The 16,892-nt window shown below is 41.5% G+C and overlaps 1 protein-coding gene across 7 annotated transcripts in view; it reads right to left on the bottom strand.

Moving 5' to 3' along the window:
* ralgapb (Ral GTPase activating protein non-catalytic subunit beta) overlaps window positions 1-16,892 on the bottom strand; it is a 93,554-nt gene that overhangs the window by 62,234 nt on the left and 14,428 nt on the right. For all 7 annotated transcript variants that reach the window (XM_078418571.1, XM_078418576.1, XM_078418570.1 and 4 more), the window contains exons 5-8: window positions 14,307-14,493; window positions 10,965-11,096; window positions 10,275-10,453; window positions 2,364-2,515 (exon numbers count right to left, since the gene is read on the bottom strand). In XM_078418571.1, coding sequence (XP_078274697.1) covers window positions 2,364-2,515; window positions 10,275-10,453; window positions 10,965-11,096; window positions 14,307-14,493 — 650 coding nt within the window. The remainder of the gene's footprint in view (window positions 1-2,363; window positions 2,516-10,274; window positions 10,454-10,964; window positions 11,097-14,306; window positions 14,494-16,892) is intronic.

Below are 16,892 nucleotides of genomic sequence, written 5' to 3'. Positions count from 1 at the left end.
CTGCTGAACCTTTAGAGTTTGCAATAATACTTGCTCCATGTATTTAAATAAACATCAATTTTCATCCCTCACTTCCCTGTAGACCCCTGCCTCCACATTCCCTATGTTTTCTTAAAAACAGAAAGTGTTGAAACACTCAGGTCAGACAGCACTCATAGGAAAAGGAACAAAATAAATGTTCCAGGTCAAAGATCCATCATTAGACTTGGGAAAGAAAAAAATAGTTGTTTTGTATAGTGGCGAGGGATAAATAGGACAAAAGGAACGTCTGTTGCAAGATGATATGCTATTGGTACGAGTTGATAATGGAGCAGTGAGAGCGTGATAAAGTGTAGATAGAGCCAAAAAGCTGGAGTAACTCAGCATCTCTGGAAAGAAGGACTGGGTGATGTTTCGGGTTGAGACCCTTCTTCAGACTGGTTAGGGATAAGGAAAACGAGAGATATAGACGGTGATGTTATGAGATAAAGAACAATGAATGAAAGATATGCTAAAAGGTAACGATGATAAAAGAAACAGGCCATTGTTAGCTGTTTGAAGGATGAAAACGAGAAGCTAGTGAGACTTGGGTGGGGGAGGAATATATATAGAGAGAGAGAGAGAGAGAGAGAGAGAGAGAGAGGGAATGCCGGGGCTACCTGAAGTGAGAGAAATCAAACCACTGGGCTGTAAGCTGCCCAAGCAAAATATGAGATGCTGTTCCCCCAATTTGCGTTTACCCTCACTCTGACAATGGAGGAGACCTAGGACAGAGAGGTCTATGCAGGAATAGGAAGGAGAATTAAAGTGTCCGGCAACCGGGAAATCAGGTAAGTTCAGGCGGGCTGAGCGAAGGTGTTCGAAGGTGATGTAGTGCGATGAGTTACAAATAGCATAACATTCCTTCCTCTCTCCTTAAACGCAAATACTCAGTGACATTCACCTCACGTATGCCTCTTGACAATTTATAAAACTATCAACTTACGCCAGGGAAAACAAGCCCAATCTAGGCAATCACTCCCCATAACTAAAGTCCTTCTTTCCAGGGAATGCCCTGGTGAATCTTCTCTGCACTCACTCTAGTGCAATCACACCTTTCCTAAAGTGTGGCAACCAGAACCGTATACAAGAATGCCATATGTCTTTTCCACTGTGTCCACCTTGTGTTGCCACTTTATGAAACAATGGCCTTCTTCAGTCTGAAGAAGGGTCTTGACCCGAAACGTCACCCATTCCTTCTCTCCAGAGATGCTGTCTGTCCTGCTGAGTTACTCCAGCATTTTGTGGCCTTCAACCCAAGGTCCCTCTGTTCATCAACATTACTTAGAGATCTACCATTTACTTTTTCCAGCTCCCCAGGTTACAAATGATATGACATTGAAATCTAATGGTTAGGATTTAGTCACATTTGGCAAAGTATTGGGGATAGTCAATATGGCTTTGTGCAGGGGAGGTTATTTTTCTTTGGAGCATCAGAGACTGAGGGGTAATTTACTAAAGTATACAAAATTAGGAGGGGCATGGCTAACATTTAAGCTCACAGTATTTCCCCCCCAAAATAGAGCATCTAAAAGGAACTCAGGGATTTTTTTTCACTAGGAGGGTAATCCATATCTAGAATGAGCTGCCAGAGGAAGCTACCGATATCTAGAAAGGAAGGGTTTAGAGGTCAAGGGCAAAATGTTGGCAAATGGGACACGCTCAGAATGCCATCTTGGTCTGCATTGACAAATTGGCCTGAAGGGCTTGTTTCCAGGCTGTACAGCTCTAAAGACTAGTTCTCCCAAGGTTGTTCCAGTCACCTAAACATTGGGAGCCAGTTACAGTAACCAATAACTTATGGAAATCTAAAGGAAGCTCCCATGGACTACGTGTGAACACAGACAACACTGGAGGTCAGGATTGAAGTTGGGACTCTGGCCGCACTGCTGTACTGCTAAGTTCTTCCTATTTATATACTTGAAGTTATTATAGTCTGTTTGATATTTCTAGTTTTCGCTTAATCAATTTTCTCTCATTTTTTTCATTCATCCTTTGCCAAGTTTCTATTTTTTTTCCCCAATCTTTAGCCTTACTGCTATTCTTTGCAAAATTACTTGTCTTTTAAAAATTATGTATTTTTTCTTTCAACGTTGTACTATTGTAAACTTCTGGAGTCAGCTGCTGGAATAGTAAGGAACACTGTGGTGCTGGGAGTTTGCATGCACCTGCAGGTTTGTTCAAATATCCTCACATTACGAACTTTGATAGTGTCCCAGAGAGGTGCAGGCAAGTCTGGATGGAACCTGCAGTTCAATCCAGCAAAACACCTGCTACTGATGGATGAGGTGGCGAAAGAAAGGGGACGGCATTAAACTAAAGAAAGTAAAATGGCAGCTGCTTACTGAGCTTGCTTTAACAGTCGCCTTTGTAACGGTTACAGATCGCATCCTTCTGCTGTGTGGGGGTGTGGTGTTCATTGTACTGCTTGCCTGTGGCATGCTGAGCCTATTCACTGGAGTAGGAGGAGCGCTGTCAGAGCGGGGCCGGGAAATACCTGGAAACGGAGAAGCAGAGGCATCAACTACCACCATTAACCCCCAGACATTCATTAACCCCATCAAAATTAAATCTGCCCAACCAGTTTAGTAACAATTTGAAAAGGAAATGTTATATGCAGGACAGCTTATAGAAAACAGTCAACAGTAACAGCTGACTAAAATGGCTGGCTTCACCTATGCAGCATGAGATAGCTTTTTGTTAGCAAGCTTTTCTTTTAAAAGGCTGTATCTAGGTGCTGTGCAGAGCAATAAATCTCAATTAAGCAACCCTGACACCATAAAGATCTGGCCAGGGAAGCAATTTATCATTTGCTGACAGCTTGTATGAATTCCAAAGCTCTGAGTTAATTTTTCCCTACTTGAATGGAAAAATATTTAATCTTTCAAATTAACCCTTTTACACTGAGTACTAAGCATACCTGCACGTTGTCAAATCACAAGGTCTGCGCAGAACAGTTAATTTATTTTCACCCACCAGTCTAAGATGAATGCTCAGAGTCCCAGTATTAGTTCTCTCCAGAGAGAACCACAGACTTGATACAACTACTTTTGTGTCACTGTGGATGGCTTGATGCTCCACAGAATTCCATCATTTCTATCTTTGAACCCTAGGTTTAGACAAGGGGAAACATTATTTGCGCTTCAGTCCTACCCCGTTTGCTTAAACTAGGTGGAAATGTGATAAGTAATCTGAAACTAGCCCAAGAGATGTTCCATCCATGGCAAGGGCAGCAGTATCAGAAGCAAGAGGCAGTGGCAACTGATAGCCTCCTCACTATTCATCAACACAGGGGTACCTCAAGGCTACATGCATAACCTCCAGGTGTATTCTCTATACATCCATAGCTGTGTGGCTAAGCATAACTCCAATGCCATCTATAAATTCACCAACGACACCACTGTGGTTGACACTCAGGAGAGATAGAGCAGCTAGTTGAGTGGTGGCAACAACCTCTCACTTAACGTCAACAAGACCAACCAACCGACAGTCGACTTCAGAAAGGGGAATTGCCACATGCCAATTTTATTGGCGGTCGGGCGGAGAGAGATGGCCTGTCCTGGGGACAGCACATAGACACAATCACAAAGAAGGCACACCAGCACCTCCACTTTCTTCAAAGTTTAAAGAGATTCTGAACGTCTCCAAATACTCCTACAAACATCTACAGATGTACTATACTGGTACATCTGACAGACAATTCCAACAGACATAAATGCAAGAGGCTGCAGAGAGAGGTGGGTTCAGCCCAGTCCATCACGAGGGAATTGCCTCATGAGGCATTGTATCAAGGCAGTGACATCTATCATCAAGGATCTCCACCATTTGGGTCTTCTCACTACTAACATGAGGCAGGCGGTACAGCAGCCTGAAGTCCCACACCACCAGGTTCAGGAACAGCTGGTTTTCCACAGCTATCAGGTTCCTCAACCAGCCTCAACATACCTCGACAACAGAACACTATGGCTCACCACTGGCACTACTGGAGTTGATTTTTTTTCTAATTATATTTTTGCACTAATATCCGTTCTTTTTTGCATGGACTACCTCCTTTTATAATTTTGTGTAATTTATATAGAATTTCTTTTATTTCATGTTTGTCTGACTCTATGCGCCTGCGAAAAAGATTTTTCATTGTATTTCCACCTCACCATACTCACACATATGACAAACTGGAGCTCTAGATGCACAGGTTGTGAGGGTAGCTTTTGGTATTCCGGTCATCATCAGTATAGGATTTGAGATAGCATGTTGCAGTTGTACAAGACCTTGGTGAGGCGTTACTTGGAGTATTGAGCTCAGTTTTGGTCACCAAGCTAAACTAAAATGCATTAAGCTGGAAAGAGTGCAGAGAGGATGTTGCCAGGATTTGAGGGACTGAGTTAGCGGAAGAGGTTGGGTCGGTTAGAACCATTGCTTGGAGTGTAGGAGGTTGAAATGTGACCCTATGGAGGTATACAAACATCACGAGATTCATGCGCAGTCTTTTTCCCAGAATTGGATAATCAAGTACTGGAGGGGAAAGATTTCATAGGAAGTTGAGGGGCAACATTTTCCACAGATGGTGTTACATATATGGAATGTGCTGCAAAGGAAGTGGTTGAGGAATATGTAAGAATATTTAAGGGGCTTTTGTACAGGTAAATGGGTGGGAATGTTTTAGAAAGATATGGGTCATTGAAACATGGAAAATAGGCGCAGGAGTAGGCCATTTGGCCCTTCGAGCCATTCAATATGATCATGGCTGATCATCGAAAACCAGTACCCCATTCCTGCTTTCTCCTCATATCCCTTGATTCCGTTAGCCCTAAGAGCTATAACTAACTCTCTTGAATACATCCAGTGAATTGGCCTCCACTGCCTTCTGTGACAGAGAATTCCACAGATTCACAACACTCTGGGTGAAAACTCTGGGAAGTTAGACTAACATAGATAGGCATGAACAGGTTCGGTCGAGGGGCATATTTCAATGTTCCATGACTCTAAGTCTTAGAGTCTCACTTAGAGTCATGAGATGATGTTAATAAGATGTTTATAACATAATGTTATTATAAGAAAATAACTGCAGCTGCTGGTACAAATCGAAGGTATTTATTCACAAAATGCTGGAGTAACTCAGCAGGTCAGGCAGCATCTCAGGAGAGAAGGAATGGGTGACGTTTCGGGTCGAGACCCTTCTTCAGACTGATGTCAGGGGGGCGGGGGCTTAATCTTATTAAGTTGTTTAATAATATCTTAACATTAAGAAAATGATATTTCCTTAAATTTAGATGTAGCCTTCTCCTGATTCGCAGCAGTACAGCACAATGAGGAATTATACCACAGAAAAAATAAAACTGTCTCCATTGGCAGGATCTAGAAAAGCATGTCCAATTTGTGCCTAGAGGCTCCATAATCTGAACTCTATGCTAGAAAATCCAGAAGAGACCATTTTGTGCCAGTGCTATTGTAGAAGTAACACGAGCAAGTATCCGGATGACACAAAGCTGGGTGGCAACGTGAACTGCGAAGTGGATGTTAGGAGGTTGCAGAGTGACTTGGACAGGTTGAGTGAGTGGGTAGATAGATGCATGGCAGATGCAGTATAATATAGATAAATGTGAGGTTATCCACTTTGGCGGCAAAAATAAGGAGGCAGATTGTTATCTCAATGGTGTCAGATTAGATAAAGGGGAAGTGCAAAGAGACCTTGGTGTCCTTGTACACCAGTCACTGAAAGTAAGCGTGCAGGTACAGCAGGCAGTGAAGAAAGCTAATGGCATGTTGGCTTTCATACCGAGAGGATTTGAGTACAGGAGCAAAGAAGTCCTTCTGCAGTTGTATAGGGCCCTGGTGAGACCACATCTGGAGTATTGTGTGCAGTTTTGGTCTCCTAATTAGAGGAAAGACGTCCTTGTTATTGAGGCAGTGCAGCGTAGGTTCACGAGGTTAATCCCAGGGATGGAGGGACTGTCATATGAGGAAAGATCGGAAAGTCTGGGCTTGTATTCACTGGAGTTTAGAAGGATGAGAGGGGATAGAACTCTCCAGTAACTCCCACACCCCTAACTATGTTCCTTTGCTTCACCCTACACGGATTCCTCTTTTGTCTCAGTGTTTTTTCACGATTTCTACTGTTCGCATCTTTGGTAGTTAGATAGTTCCCGATGATATCGCCAACCATTGACTCACTATCAAAACTCAAATTGGCTAAAGGGTACCTGTCAATTGGGTCCATCCTTACCTCCTGGAGAATAGGAGCAGGAAAGAGAGAGAAATTAAATGGGCTCAAACTTGGAGAATGTGCAAGTACTAGTAACTTAAGGCACTTTTGCTGCACTATCACCAACTCCACGTGGGACAAAGATTTCAGATTTAGCTTTCAAATTATGCTGCAAGTGATATCAGCTGCGATCTGGGTCTTAGTCAGCAAACTATTGAACTGTGAAATTAAAATCATCAGTGCCAGAGCACAATAATTAACATTCATTTACACATAGAGAATCAAGAAAAAAAACAGGGAAAGTGGGGGGGGGGGGTGAAACAAAACAAAAATCAGTATTTCCCATATATTGTCAAGTTCTTTTGAAAGATCTTAAAGGTGCAGTATTCTTATAGATTGGCCCAAAACAAACTAAAATATACCCCAGCATCCTTCAGCTGATATTACATAAAAGTGAAGACCAATTGGAAAGTTGGAGATTAAAGTGCACTAGTTCGATGTAGACTGATAATTGCCATTAGCAATCACAATTCAGAACAAATGTACAACCCACAGACTATCAATTCCCACAGAGCCTTCTTCCCATTCAAATCCCTTATCAGAATCTGTTGTACAAGTTATAATCTGGTTCTATGCTCCAGAACACCAACTCCACTCTGCACACATATTTTTACCTACCTTAGTCCACCCTGCTCAAAGCCTAGAATTGCGCTCATATAATGTGCTGTGCATTAAGGGGAACCAGAGGAAGTACTATACTTAGGTTTCTGGAAGGTATCAGATAATATGCCACCTCAAAAGGTTACTACAGAAAGTAAAAGATAATATTGTATAAGCTAACATATTGGCATTGATGGAAAATGGAAGTCTACAGAAAAAAGACGGGCACAAATGGGTCTTTTTTTTAAATCAGCAAAATGCAAAGAATGCTGCACCACAGGGAGTGGAGCTGGGTCTCGACATTTTACAATTTGTATAAATGACTTAGATGAAATTATGGTTGATAAAGTTGCTGATGCCACAAATATAGATTGGAAAATAAATTGTGAAAAGATGCGAGTAGATTAAGTGAATGGGCAAAGATCTGGCATATATGTGAACAAATTAGAAGAATGTTACCTATAGAGTGAGAGGTTGCAGCATACATACAGTACTGCAATTCAGAAAGCTCAGAATATCAATGTCTATAGCTAGGGGAATTGAATACAGAAGTGGGAGATTTTGCTCCAGTAATATAGCACATTGTTGGAAACCCATATGCAGGACTGTGCCCAGTATTAGTCTCTTTACTCAAGGATGTTAACTGATCGGAAGGTATTTAGAAAATGTTTACCAGTCCAATATTTGGACTGATAAGGTTGTCTTAGGAGGAAAGGAGGCAAGCTAAGCTGGTTTCCGCTGGCGAGAGAAGACAATGAAACAGGATCTTGAGGATAGACACAAAATGCTGGAGTAACTCAGCAGGTCAGACAGCATCTCTGGAGAAAAGGAATAGGTGACTTTTCAGGTCTTGAAGAATCTTGACTGGGTCGATGAGAGTACTTCATCCTGCATAAGTCTACAACTTCAAGAGATGATGATGATTCAAAACTGCAGCCAAAGAAAAGCTTGCACATAATTGAAAATGGCACTTTAAAGAACCTACACGTGGTACCAGGTAAATTATGTAATTTAAACTATTTTACATGCTGGAAACCATTTTACTCAGGTGATACCTCTGCTAAATTGTTCGGTAAGTAAAATTATTTCAAAATTGTCACTTAATTACATCTGTAGGCCACATTAAACAGAATACTGCAGCTTTAAAAATCTAGTTAAACATAAATCAGACTGGCAGGAAATAAGGAGTGCATTGGTAACCCTTATACCAGTTCAAATGTTACTGATCAATGTGCAATCTACCAAATGCTCAACACTTTATACCATAAGGGGGTAACCTTTCCCGAATGATATTGATCCTTGCAATGCCTATGAAACAAGAAGCATGGTGCTGTTTAAAAATTATACAACTTTTCAGTGAATGAAGGTTGCAAATAACGTTTTTAAAAACATAAACGTGGCTGAAGACAGCACACATTACCACTTTCCACAGAAACTTACCATTGTGAAACATCATCTTCATACAATTTGCAAAGTATGAAAAAATGGCAAAAAATGACAAATAGAAAATGTGCCAACTGAAGGCAAATTACAGCTACTAATAAAGCCAAAGAATTCAGATCCTGAAGCTTTTATAGCCCAAGAGTCAAGGAGAGCTAATCTTAAGAAAGCACACCAGAAACAATTACAAACTTGCCATTACTCAAGGTGATTACAACATTTGTTTTGTATTTAAGGCTAAATAGTCTGGTAGTAATGGTACATGTCTGGTGGTAAAGCAAGATAAAATTCAGAATGAATACGCGAGTCAATTTTTATTTGTCACATATGCAATATAAAGCAATAAGCTATCTAATGGTTGCAAGCTTACTAATGATAAAAGAATGGAGGGGATAGTTTAAACATCCATCATAACATGCATGCTCTGGAACAGGCAAAAGTACAACTCATGGTAAGGTGATTACATTTCCACCAATGTCATTTCCATAGTCATTTATATAAAATTGGCTATTTTGCTAGCTCCAATCCATCTTTATCAGCCTGTTGCCTCATCCAGTAATTATCCTTGTGTTACTTTTAGAGTCATATAGCACGGAGGTCGAACTTGTTCATGCCGACCAAGATGCCCCATCAAGCTAGTCTCATTTGCCCACATTTGGCCAATATCTGGTTTAGACTCTAAACCTTTCCTATCCATGTACCAGTCCAAGGGTCTCTTAAATGCTGTTATACTACCTAGTCAAGTCAAGTCAAGTCAATTTTATTTGTATAGCACATTTAAAAACAACCTACGTTGACCAAAGTGCTGTACATCAGTTCAGGTACTAAGAAACGATCATACAATGGCACACAAACATAACAGCACATACATAAACAGTTCACAGCGCCCCCTCAGAGGGCCTCAAACGCTAGGGAGTAGAAATAGGTTTTGAGCCTGGACTTAAAGGAGTCGATGGAGGGGGCAGTTCTGATGGGGAGAGGGATGCTGTTCCACAGTCTAGGAGCTGCAACTGCAAAAGCGCGGTCACCCTTGAGCTTAAGCCCAGACCACGGGATAGTGAGTAGCCCCAAATCGGCCGACCTGAGGGACCTGGAGATAGAGTGGTGGGTTAGAAGATTTTTGATATGGAGGGGGGGGGGGGGGGGGGCAGCCCGTTTAGGGCTTTGTATGTGAATAGGAGGAGCTTGAAGTTGATTCTGTACCGTACTGGGAGCCAGTGGAGAGAGGCCAGAATCGGGGTGATGTGGTCCTTTTTACGGGTACCCGTCAGGAGTCTCGCTGCGGCGTTTTGGACCAATTGTAGGCGGAACAGGAATGATTGGCTGATCCCAGTGTATAGGGAGTTGCAGTAGTCTAGGCGGGAGGAAATGAAACCTACCCCACCTACCTCATGTGGCAACTTGTTCCGTAGTACTATATTTCTATAGTACCCGAACTTTACACCGTTTTCACTAATTCTTTTCTTTAGCATTTGGATTCACCTTCTTAACTAAGCAGATTTGTGATCAAAATTTTAAATTAACAGTGTGTCTGTGCGGAGTTTGCACGCTCCTCAATTTCCTCCCACATCCAAAAGGTAGTTAATTGGCCACTGTAATGTGTGTAGATGAGTGGTAGAATCTGAGGAATATTGATGGGAATGTGGGAAGAACAAAAAATGGATTAGTATAGGATTAGCGTACATGGGTACTTGTTGGTTGGGGTGGGCCGGAGGGCCTGTTTCCCTGCTCTAGGGCTGTGACTTCCCTGCTTTGTTTCAACTAAGAAACCAGACTCTAATTTTGGCTCAGAAGGGAATCATGAATATTGAGAAGACATTCCTACTCATTGTACATTCATTGGCAAACATTGTCTTCCCAATGTTTCACATGATAAATGAAGAACATCTTTTAAAAATAATGAGAACAATATTAAAATGTGTTTTAAAGCAAAACATAGTAAAGCATTCCTCACCCAGGAAGGCATCCACCAAGCAGCTGATACCACGCATGGCTCGAAAGAAGATCTGAGGCAGTTGCTTGAGGCACGGGTGATGAATCAATTCCTGGGCCATCCCACTAACATTCAAAAGCTGCTCCTGGAATTTTGGTGTGGTGCTGATTATAGCTGGATTACTCAAGTCCACTGGATTGCTGAGGCACAATGATAGATTTTAATTATAACCGAGTCAGACCAGAACTACTTCAGCAATTTCTTACCACTGATGCAAACAGTGATTAGATTTGATGGGGTTAATAAGAGAAATCCACTTCCTCCAATTAGTGAGTCCGTGATGAGGGTCAGTTTAAAATACATAAGTGTTGGAGCGTGCATGAAAACTTGAGGTGCAAGCCTTTGCATCCTTTAACAGAATAATAACAACATGATTGAAATTGATAAAAGGACTACGGCGAAAGAGTTTTGAATTGTTTTAGGGAAAAGTCAACTCAGACAGTAGACTACCTTGGGAATCACAAACTACATGGTTTAAAGACAGCCAAATTTTACAGTGAAATCATTTCAAGCAGATATATCTGCAGATACCAAAGTGAGTTAACAAAACAAACTAAAATCTTCACATGGATTTTATCAACTTCAAAGGCAGGCTTTACATGCCTTATGTGTGTTTACAGCTCCTAAACACACATAATTAAGCATACTTACCTAAGCATGTGCAGGACACGGAACCAGGTTTGAGCAACACAGTCATTGTCCATTTCTGCTGGAATCAGACTGGCATCTTCATCTGGAACTTTGAATGGAGGAAAAGACGGACCGTAGGTAAACTGCAGCAGCCTATCAAAGAGAAACAACAATTTGTTGCAATATGAGAGTGGCTTCTGTAGTGTGCCTACACCAGCGACACCATAGTTGGAAGCTAGAATGGAGGAAATAAAGGAAAAGAAAATCTCAAAAATGAAGAACTACAGATGTGACAGAAGATATAAACACAAAATGCTGGAGTAACTCAGCGGGTCAGGCAGCATCTCTGGAGAAAAGGAATAGATGGCGTTTCAGGTCAGAACCCTTCTGCGGACTGATATGACAGCAACCTTGCACCTCTGCCACCTACATGGAAGGAATGTTTGAGCCCAGTTTGGTCTCCATAAACATCACAACACTACAGACTCAACGTCATGGTCTTACTCGAGAACGAGTGATGACAATATAACTACTCAGTCTGCCAACAATTATGTACCTGTTAGGTGAAAGTTAAGCTTACCAAAGTTTGCAGTGGTGTTGGAAACAGCATAGAAGAGATTCACTAGCTTGTTGGCCAAAATGAAGGGCTATACACATAATGAGTGATTGGACAGGCTAAGTTTACTCTCACTGGAAGGTTGGGTCACCTTACTGAGATGTACAAAATAATGGGGGTATTGATAGCGCAGACTCAGAATCTTTTTCCAAGGGAACACTATTCTAAAACTGGAAGGCGGGGAGAAATTTAAAGAAAATCTGAGGGGCAAGTTTTCAAGTGATCGTTAGCTGGAAAGAACTGATCGAGGCAGATATAATTAGTGTTTCAAAGGCATTTGGACAGGTATTCTGGTAGGAAAGAGTAAACAGGCCTAATGTGGAAATGAGACTAGCATAGAAAGGCATCATGGTCGGCATAGACGTTTTGGGCCAAAGGGCCCATTTCTGTGCTCTGCCATCTCGTACTACAAATATAATTCCTAAATGATTGGTTTGGTAACCATTTTAGTGTAATGCATACCCAGGTGTAATGAACCCAATATTGAGGATTGTGAGATATTGTCGATTAATATACCGTTCTCATACTTTGGAACTTAAGTCTGCATCTAAATAATTAAGTTATTCACAAAATGCTGGAGTAACTCAGCAGGTCAGGCAGCATCTCGGGAGAGAAGGAATGGGTGACGTTTCGGGTCGAGACCTTATCTCCTCCTCTAAATAATTAAGTCTCTGCACTGTATATTTCCTATAAATAAAATAAAATAAATAAAATAAAAATAAATAAAATTCACTGGATGTTTTCAAGAGAGTGTTAGATTTAGCTCTTGGGATTAACGGAATCAAGGGATATGGGCAAAAAGCAGGAACGGGGTACTGATTTGGATGATCAGACATGATCATATTGAATAGTGGTGCTGGCTCGAAGGGCCGGATAGCTTACTCCTGCACCTATTTTCCGTGTTTCTAAATGCTCATGCAATATATTGTTGGAAAAGTTCTCGTTCAGCTCTTTGGAATGGTTTGTCTGCCATACCTCAGAGAGATCACTTTTACCAAAGTCTGCACAAAATCAAGGTTGACACTTAGTACACAGGAGCACATTCAGCATTATGCTCAAGAATGGAGTTCATTGATTGTGAAGTCTATGCCATTTATCTATTACAATGATATCCACATAGTAGAGATAAACGCACTGATCACTATTCAGCAGCTGTGTGCGTCTCTTGCTAGCCAATGTTGCTTGCGAAAATCCAGTCTTGCTGCCAGTCAGGAGGGTCAAATTTTAGATGAGATGTACTCACTGGGCTTTATTTTAAGAATGGAAAAGTAGTTCTCACAGTCTCATCAATCTCTTAACCACCATTATGAAAACAAAGTGGGAACGGAATATCTGTGCATTTATCTCATTGCAGACCTTGTGTAAATGTGAAGCATCTACATGAAATACAAGACCAATATGGCGTACTATTAGACATCCAACTATGAAAGTCATTATTATAAATCCAAGTATTTTGCTTCATCATAAATGGAATCATATAATGCAAGATATTTTGCACTTATATCAATAATTTTGAAAATCTTAAATTTGACAAATTTGCTCCCGTTCTTTGAGAAGCGGAATCCATAGAGAAGAGCCTGTATATGTAGTATGTGTTTATCCAGTTGGCATTCTATAAAGTGCCACGTAAAAGGCCGGGCATAAGAGTTCAGAATGTTTGGAAAGTGTGTTAACGCGGATTGAAGGCTGCACATCACATAGTAAGAGTCAAAACCATTTACTCTTTTGGAGACAGAATAAGTAGAATGCCCCAAGCATCAGTTCTTGACTTGCAATCATTTATGGTTTATATTAATGATGTTGAGGTGGTGGTGGGGGGGGGTTAGAGTGCAAGGTGTCCAAGTTTGCTGATGATATGAGAATAGTTAGGAAGGAGGTGCTGCATTGAAGATCTATGCACCCAGCAGATGGATAGTGAGCAAACATTTGCCAAATACAATTTAATCTGGGAAGTATGAAGTCTTGATCTTTGGTAGGAGGAATAGTCAGGCTATAATCTAAATGCAGAAAGACTGCAAATGAGTCAAGTATAGAAAGATCTAGATATCCTTCTGCATGAAACAGCAAAATTAGCTTGAAGATGTAGCAAATAGTTAAGAAGGCAAATTGCTTATTTTTACTGTTGTGACATTGGCGTTTAATAATAAGTATGATTGTTACAATTGTATAAAGTGAAACTTTACTTGGAATACTGTGCATTTTTAGCCCCTTATTTAAAGCATCAAAGGTATTCCAAAAGTGATTCACCAGCCTAATTCCTGGGATTTGAGGGTTGTTCTGTCATGGACTGCTCAAACAAAAATATTTGGAATTTATTAGAATATAGTGTGAAACATATAAAGCATGACAAGGTAGACATTGAGATGATTCCACTAGCAGGAATAAGGAGACACAGGTAATCTAAGACTGATGTGTGCAGAACACCAGTCTGTCTCTGGTGGAGGGGTGGGGTATGAATCACTAGAATTTCTACCACAGAGGGCTGTGGAGATTAGATCTCTGGTGGTATTTAAAGATGAAGCGGAAGACAATTGAAAGATCGGAGGCATCAAGGCTACATGGGACTGGAACAGAAGAGTTGACATTTGCTGCAGATCAGCCAGGATCAGTCGTTGGCCTGCTTCAGCTTCTATTTTTTTATGTTTTTAAAGACTCAGCTTTCTAAAACATTCTTTATAATCCATTGCATCCTGTTAGGCTTTGGAACTGATTGATTTTGCAGAAGTAACAGGTTCACAGATACTAACCTAGACGTCAGTGCACAGATGACCTTACTCCACTGTTCTACCACAGCTGGATGGTGCCTCCAGTTGGCCAACATTTCACGAGCTGTCTTCCAGTAGGGCGGTGTTGGGAAACACCGTGTACAAGCCAAGAACCAGACTTCGAAAAGTACACCGATTAACTTGTCGGCGAGATTTTCTGCCAGACCTCCTAAAGAGAATCAAATCAGTAGACACATTTTGAAACCCACAATATATCTTCCTTAGTGATCACAGAGTTAAAATACAAATTTTCTGAGGAGGTAGGCAAGCAAAACTGGAGAAATTCTTGGTTGGTAAAGGTATGATGGGTTTAATGTCCCCTTCTCTGCTGTTAAGATATTAATGATTGCAAAATGTGAAAATAACCTACAACAGAAGATGCAGCATGAACTGGATTTGTAATAACAAAGAAACAGTGAGAGGGGAAAGATTTAAGAGAAACCAGAGGGGCAACCTTTTCCACACAGAGGGTGGTGGGTATATGGAATGCGATATTTGACAGATACATGGAACTCATCTAGTGTTCCACATCAGGACATCCGATATGTCCTCATTCTTTAGGGAAAGTGGGCTCCCCTCTCCCATCATAGATGAAGCCCTCACTCATGTCTCCTCAGTACACCACAGCTCCGTTCTTGCTCCCCCTCGTCGTAAAAGAGACAGAGTCCCCCTGGTCCTTGCCTTTCACCCCATCAGCCGTCGCTAACAACACATAATCCTCCGAATTTTCCGCCACCTCCAAGTGGATCCCAACACTAGTCACATCTTCCCATCTCCACCCCTTTCCGCCTTCCACAGAGACTGTTCCCTCCACACTCACTGGTTAACTGATCCCTTCCCACCCAAACCTGGGCAGAAGATGCAACACCTGTCTCTATACCTCATCCCTCGACTCTGTCCAGGGACCCCGACAGTCCTTTCAGGTTGGGCAGAGGTTCACTTGCACCTCCTCCAACCTCATCACCTGTATCCGTTGTTCAAGATGTGGTCTCTTGTACATCGGTAAGACCAAATGTAGACTGGGTGATCGTTTCGCTGAACACCTTTGCTCAGTCCGCCTGAACCTACCTGATCTCCCGGTTGCTAAACACTTTAATTCTCCTTCCCACTCTCACACAGACCTTTCTGTCCTAGGTCTCCTCCATTGAGAGAGTAAGGCTAAGCACAAATTGGAGGAACAGCATCTCATATTTTGCTTAGGCAGCTTACAGCCCAGTGGTATGAATATTGATTTCTCTAACTTCAGGTAGCCTCGGCATTCCCTCTCTCTCTTTCCCTCCACCACCCAAGTTGCACCAGCTTCTCGTTTTCACCCTTCAAACAGCTAACAATGGCCTGTTTCCTTTATCATCGTTACCTTTTTGCATATATTTCATTCATTGTTCTTTATCTCTCCACATCATCATCTTTCTCTCTCGTTTCACTTATCCCTAATCAATCTGAAGAAGGGTCTCGACCCGAAAAGTCACCCATTCCTTCTTTCCAGAGATGCTGCCTGTCCCACTGAGTTACTCCAGCTTTTTGTGTCTAGCATAGTAGTAATGTTGTGGTTAAATCAATTTAAATGGATGTGTGTGTAGCTTTAAACCAACGCAGTACTGAGCAGAGAAAATATGGCTTACTTTTAGGTTTAATCAATACAGGATAAAGAAAAGTGCTTCCGGTTATTTAAAAACATTATAAAATATTAACCTACTGAAAATTATTTTATTCAATTACATATCCTTGGCATCCTGTTTGACCAAGGTGAAGTTCAAAACCCACATCTACACCATCAACAACCAACACCTTTTCCACAATTGACCACCTGGTGCCAATCCCCTCGCCTGTGTCTGTTGTGCTCAGATACAACTAATCATTGCATTCCTGGCAGCTTCCCTGCCTCCACTTTACAAGCATATGCAAAACATTTCTGCCAATGTTCAAACTTGTACCACTCCTAAAGGATTTATTCTTGATTCTCCCAATCCATCTCGTTAAAGCCCTCGCACCTTATTTTAAAAATCAGCATTTTCTCTGCACTTCTAAAACTTTTCTCCGGACTGTTTCCTTTCTCTTTTTGCATCACCTGTTGTACTCGTGTGCGGTTGGATAATACTCATGCATGGTATGATTTGTTTGGATTACATGGAAAATATGTTTTGCCACTTCTACCTCCTTGAAGGTGGAGTCAAAGGTAGATCTGGTGGTCAAAAGGGCTTTAGGTATATTTGCCTTCATCAGTCAGAGTATTGAGTATAGAAGTTGGGAGGTCATGTTGCAGTTGTATAAGACGTTGGTGAGGCCGCATTTAGAGTATTGTGTTTAGTTCTGGCCACCATGTTATAGGAGAAATGTTGTCAAGCTACAAAGGGTACAGAGAAGATTTACAAGATTGTTGCCAGGACTAGAGGGTCTGAGCTACAGGGAGAGGTGGAGTGGGCTCAATTCCCTGGAGCACAGGAGGATGAGGGGTGACCTTAGAGGTTTATAAAATCATGAGAGAAATATATTGGGGAACTGCACAGAGTCTCTTGCCCAGAATAGGTGAATCGAGGACCAAAGGACATAGGTTTAAGGTGAAGGGGA

This window comes from Rhinoraja longicauda, chromosome 22 (genome assembly GCF_053455715.1).
Source record: "Rhinoraja longicauda isolate Sanriku21f chromosome 22, sRhiLon1.1, whole genome shotgun sequence".
NCBI lineage: Eukaryota > Metazoa > Chordata > Chondrichthyes > Rajiformes > Arhynchobatidae > Rhinoraja > Rhinoraja longicauda.
This window is presented reverse-complemented; position numbering and strand designations above follow the sequence as displayed.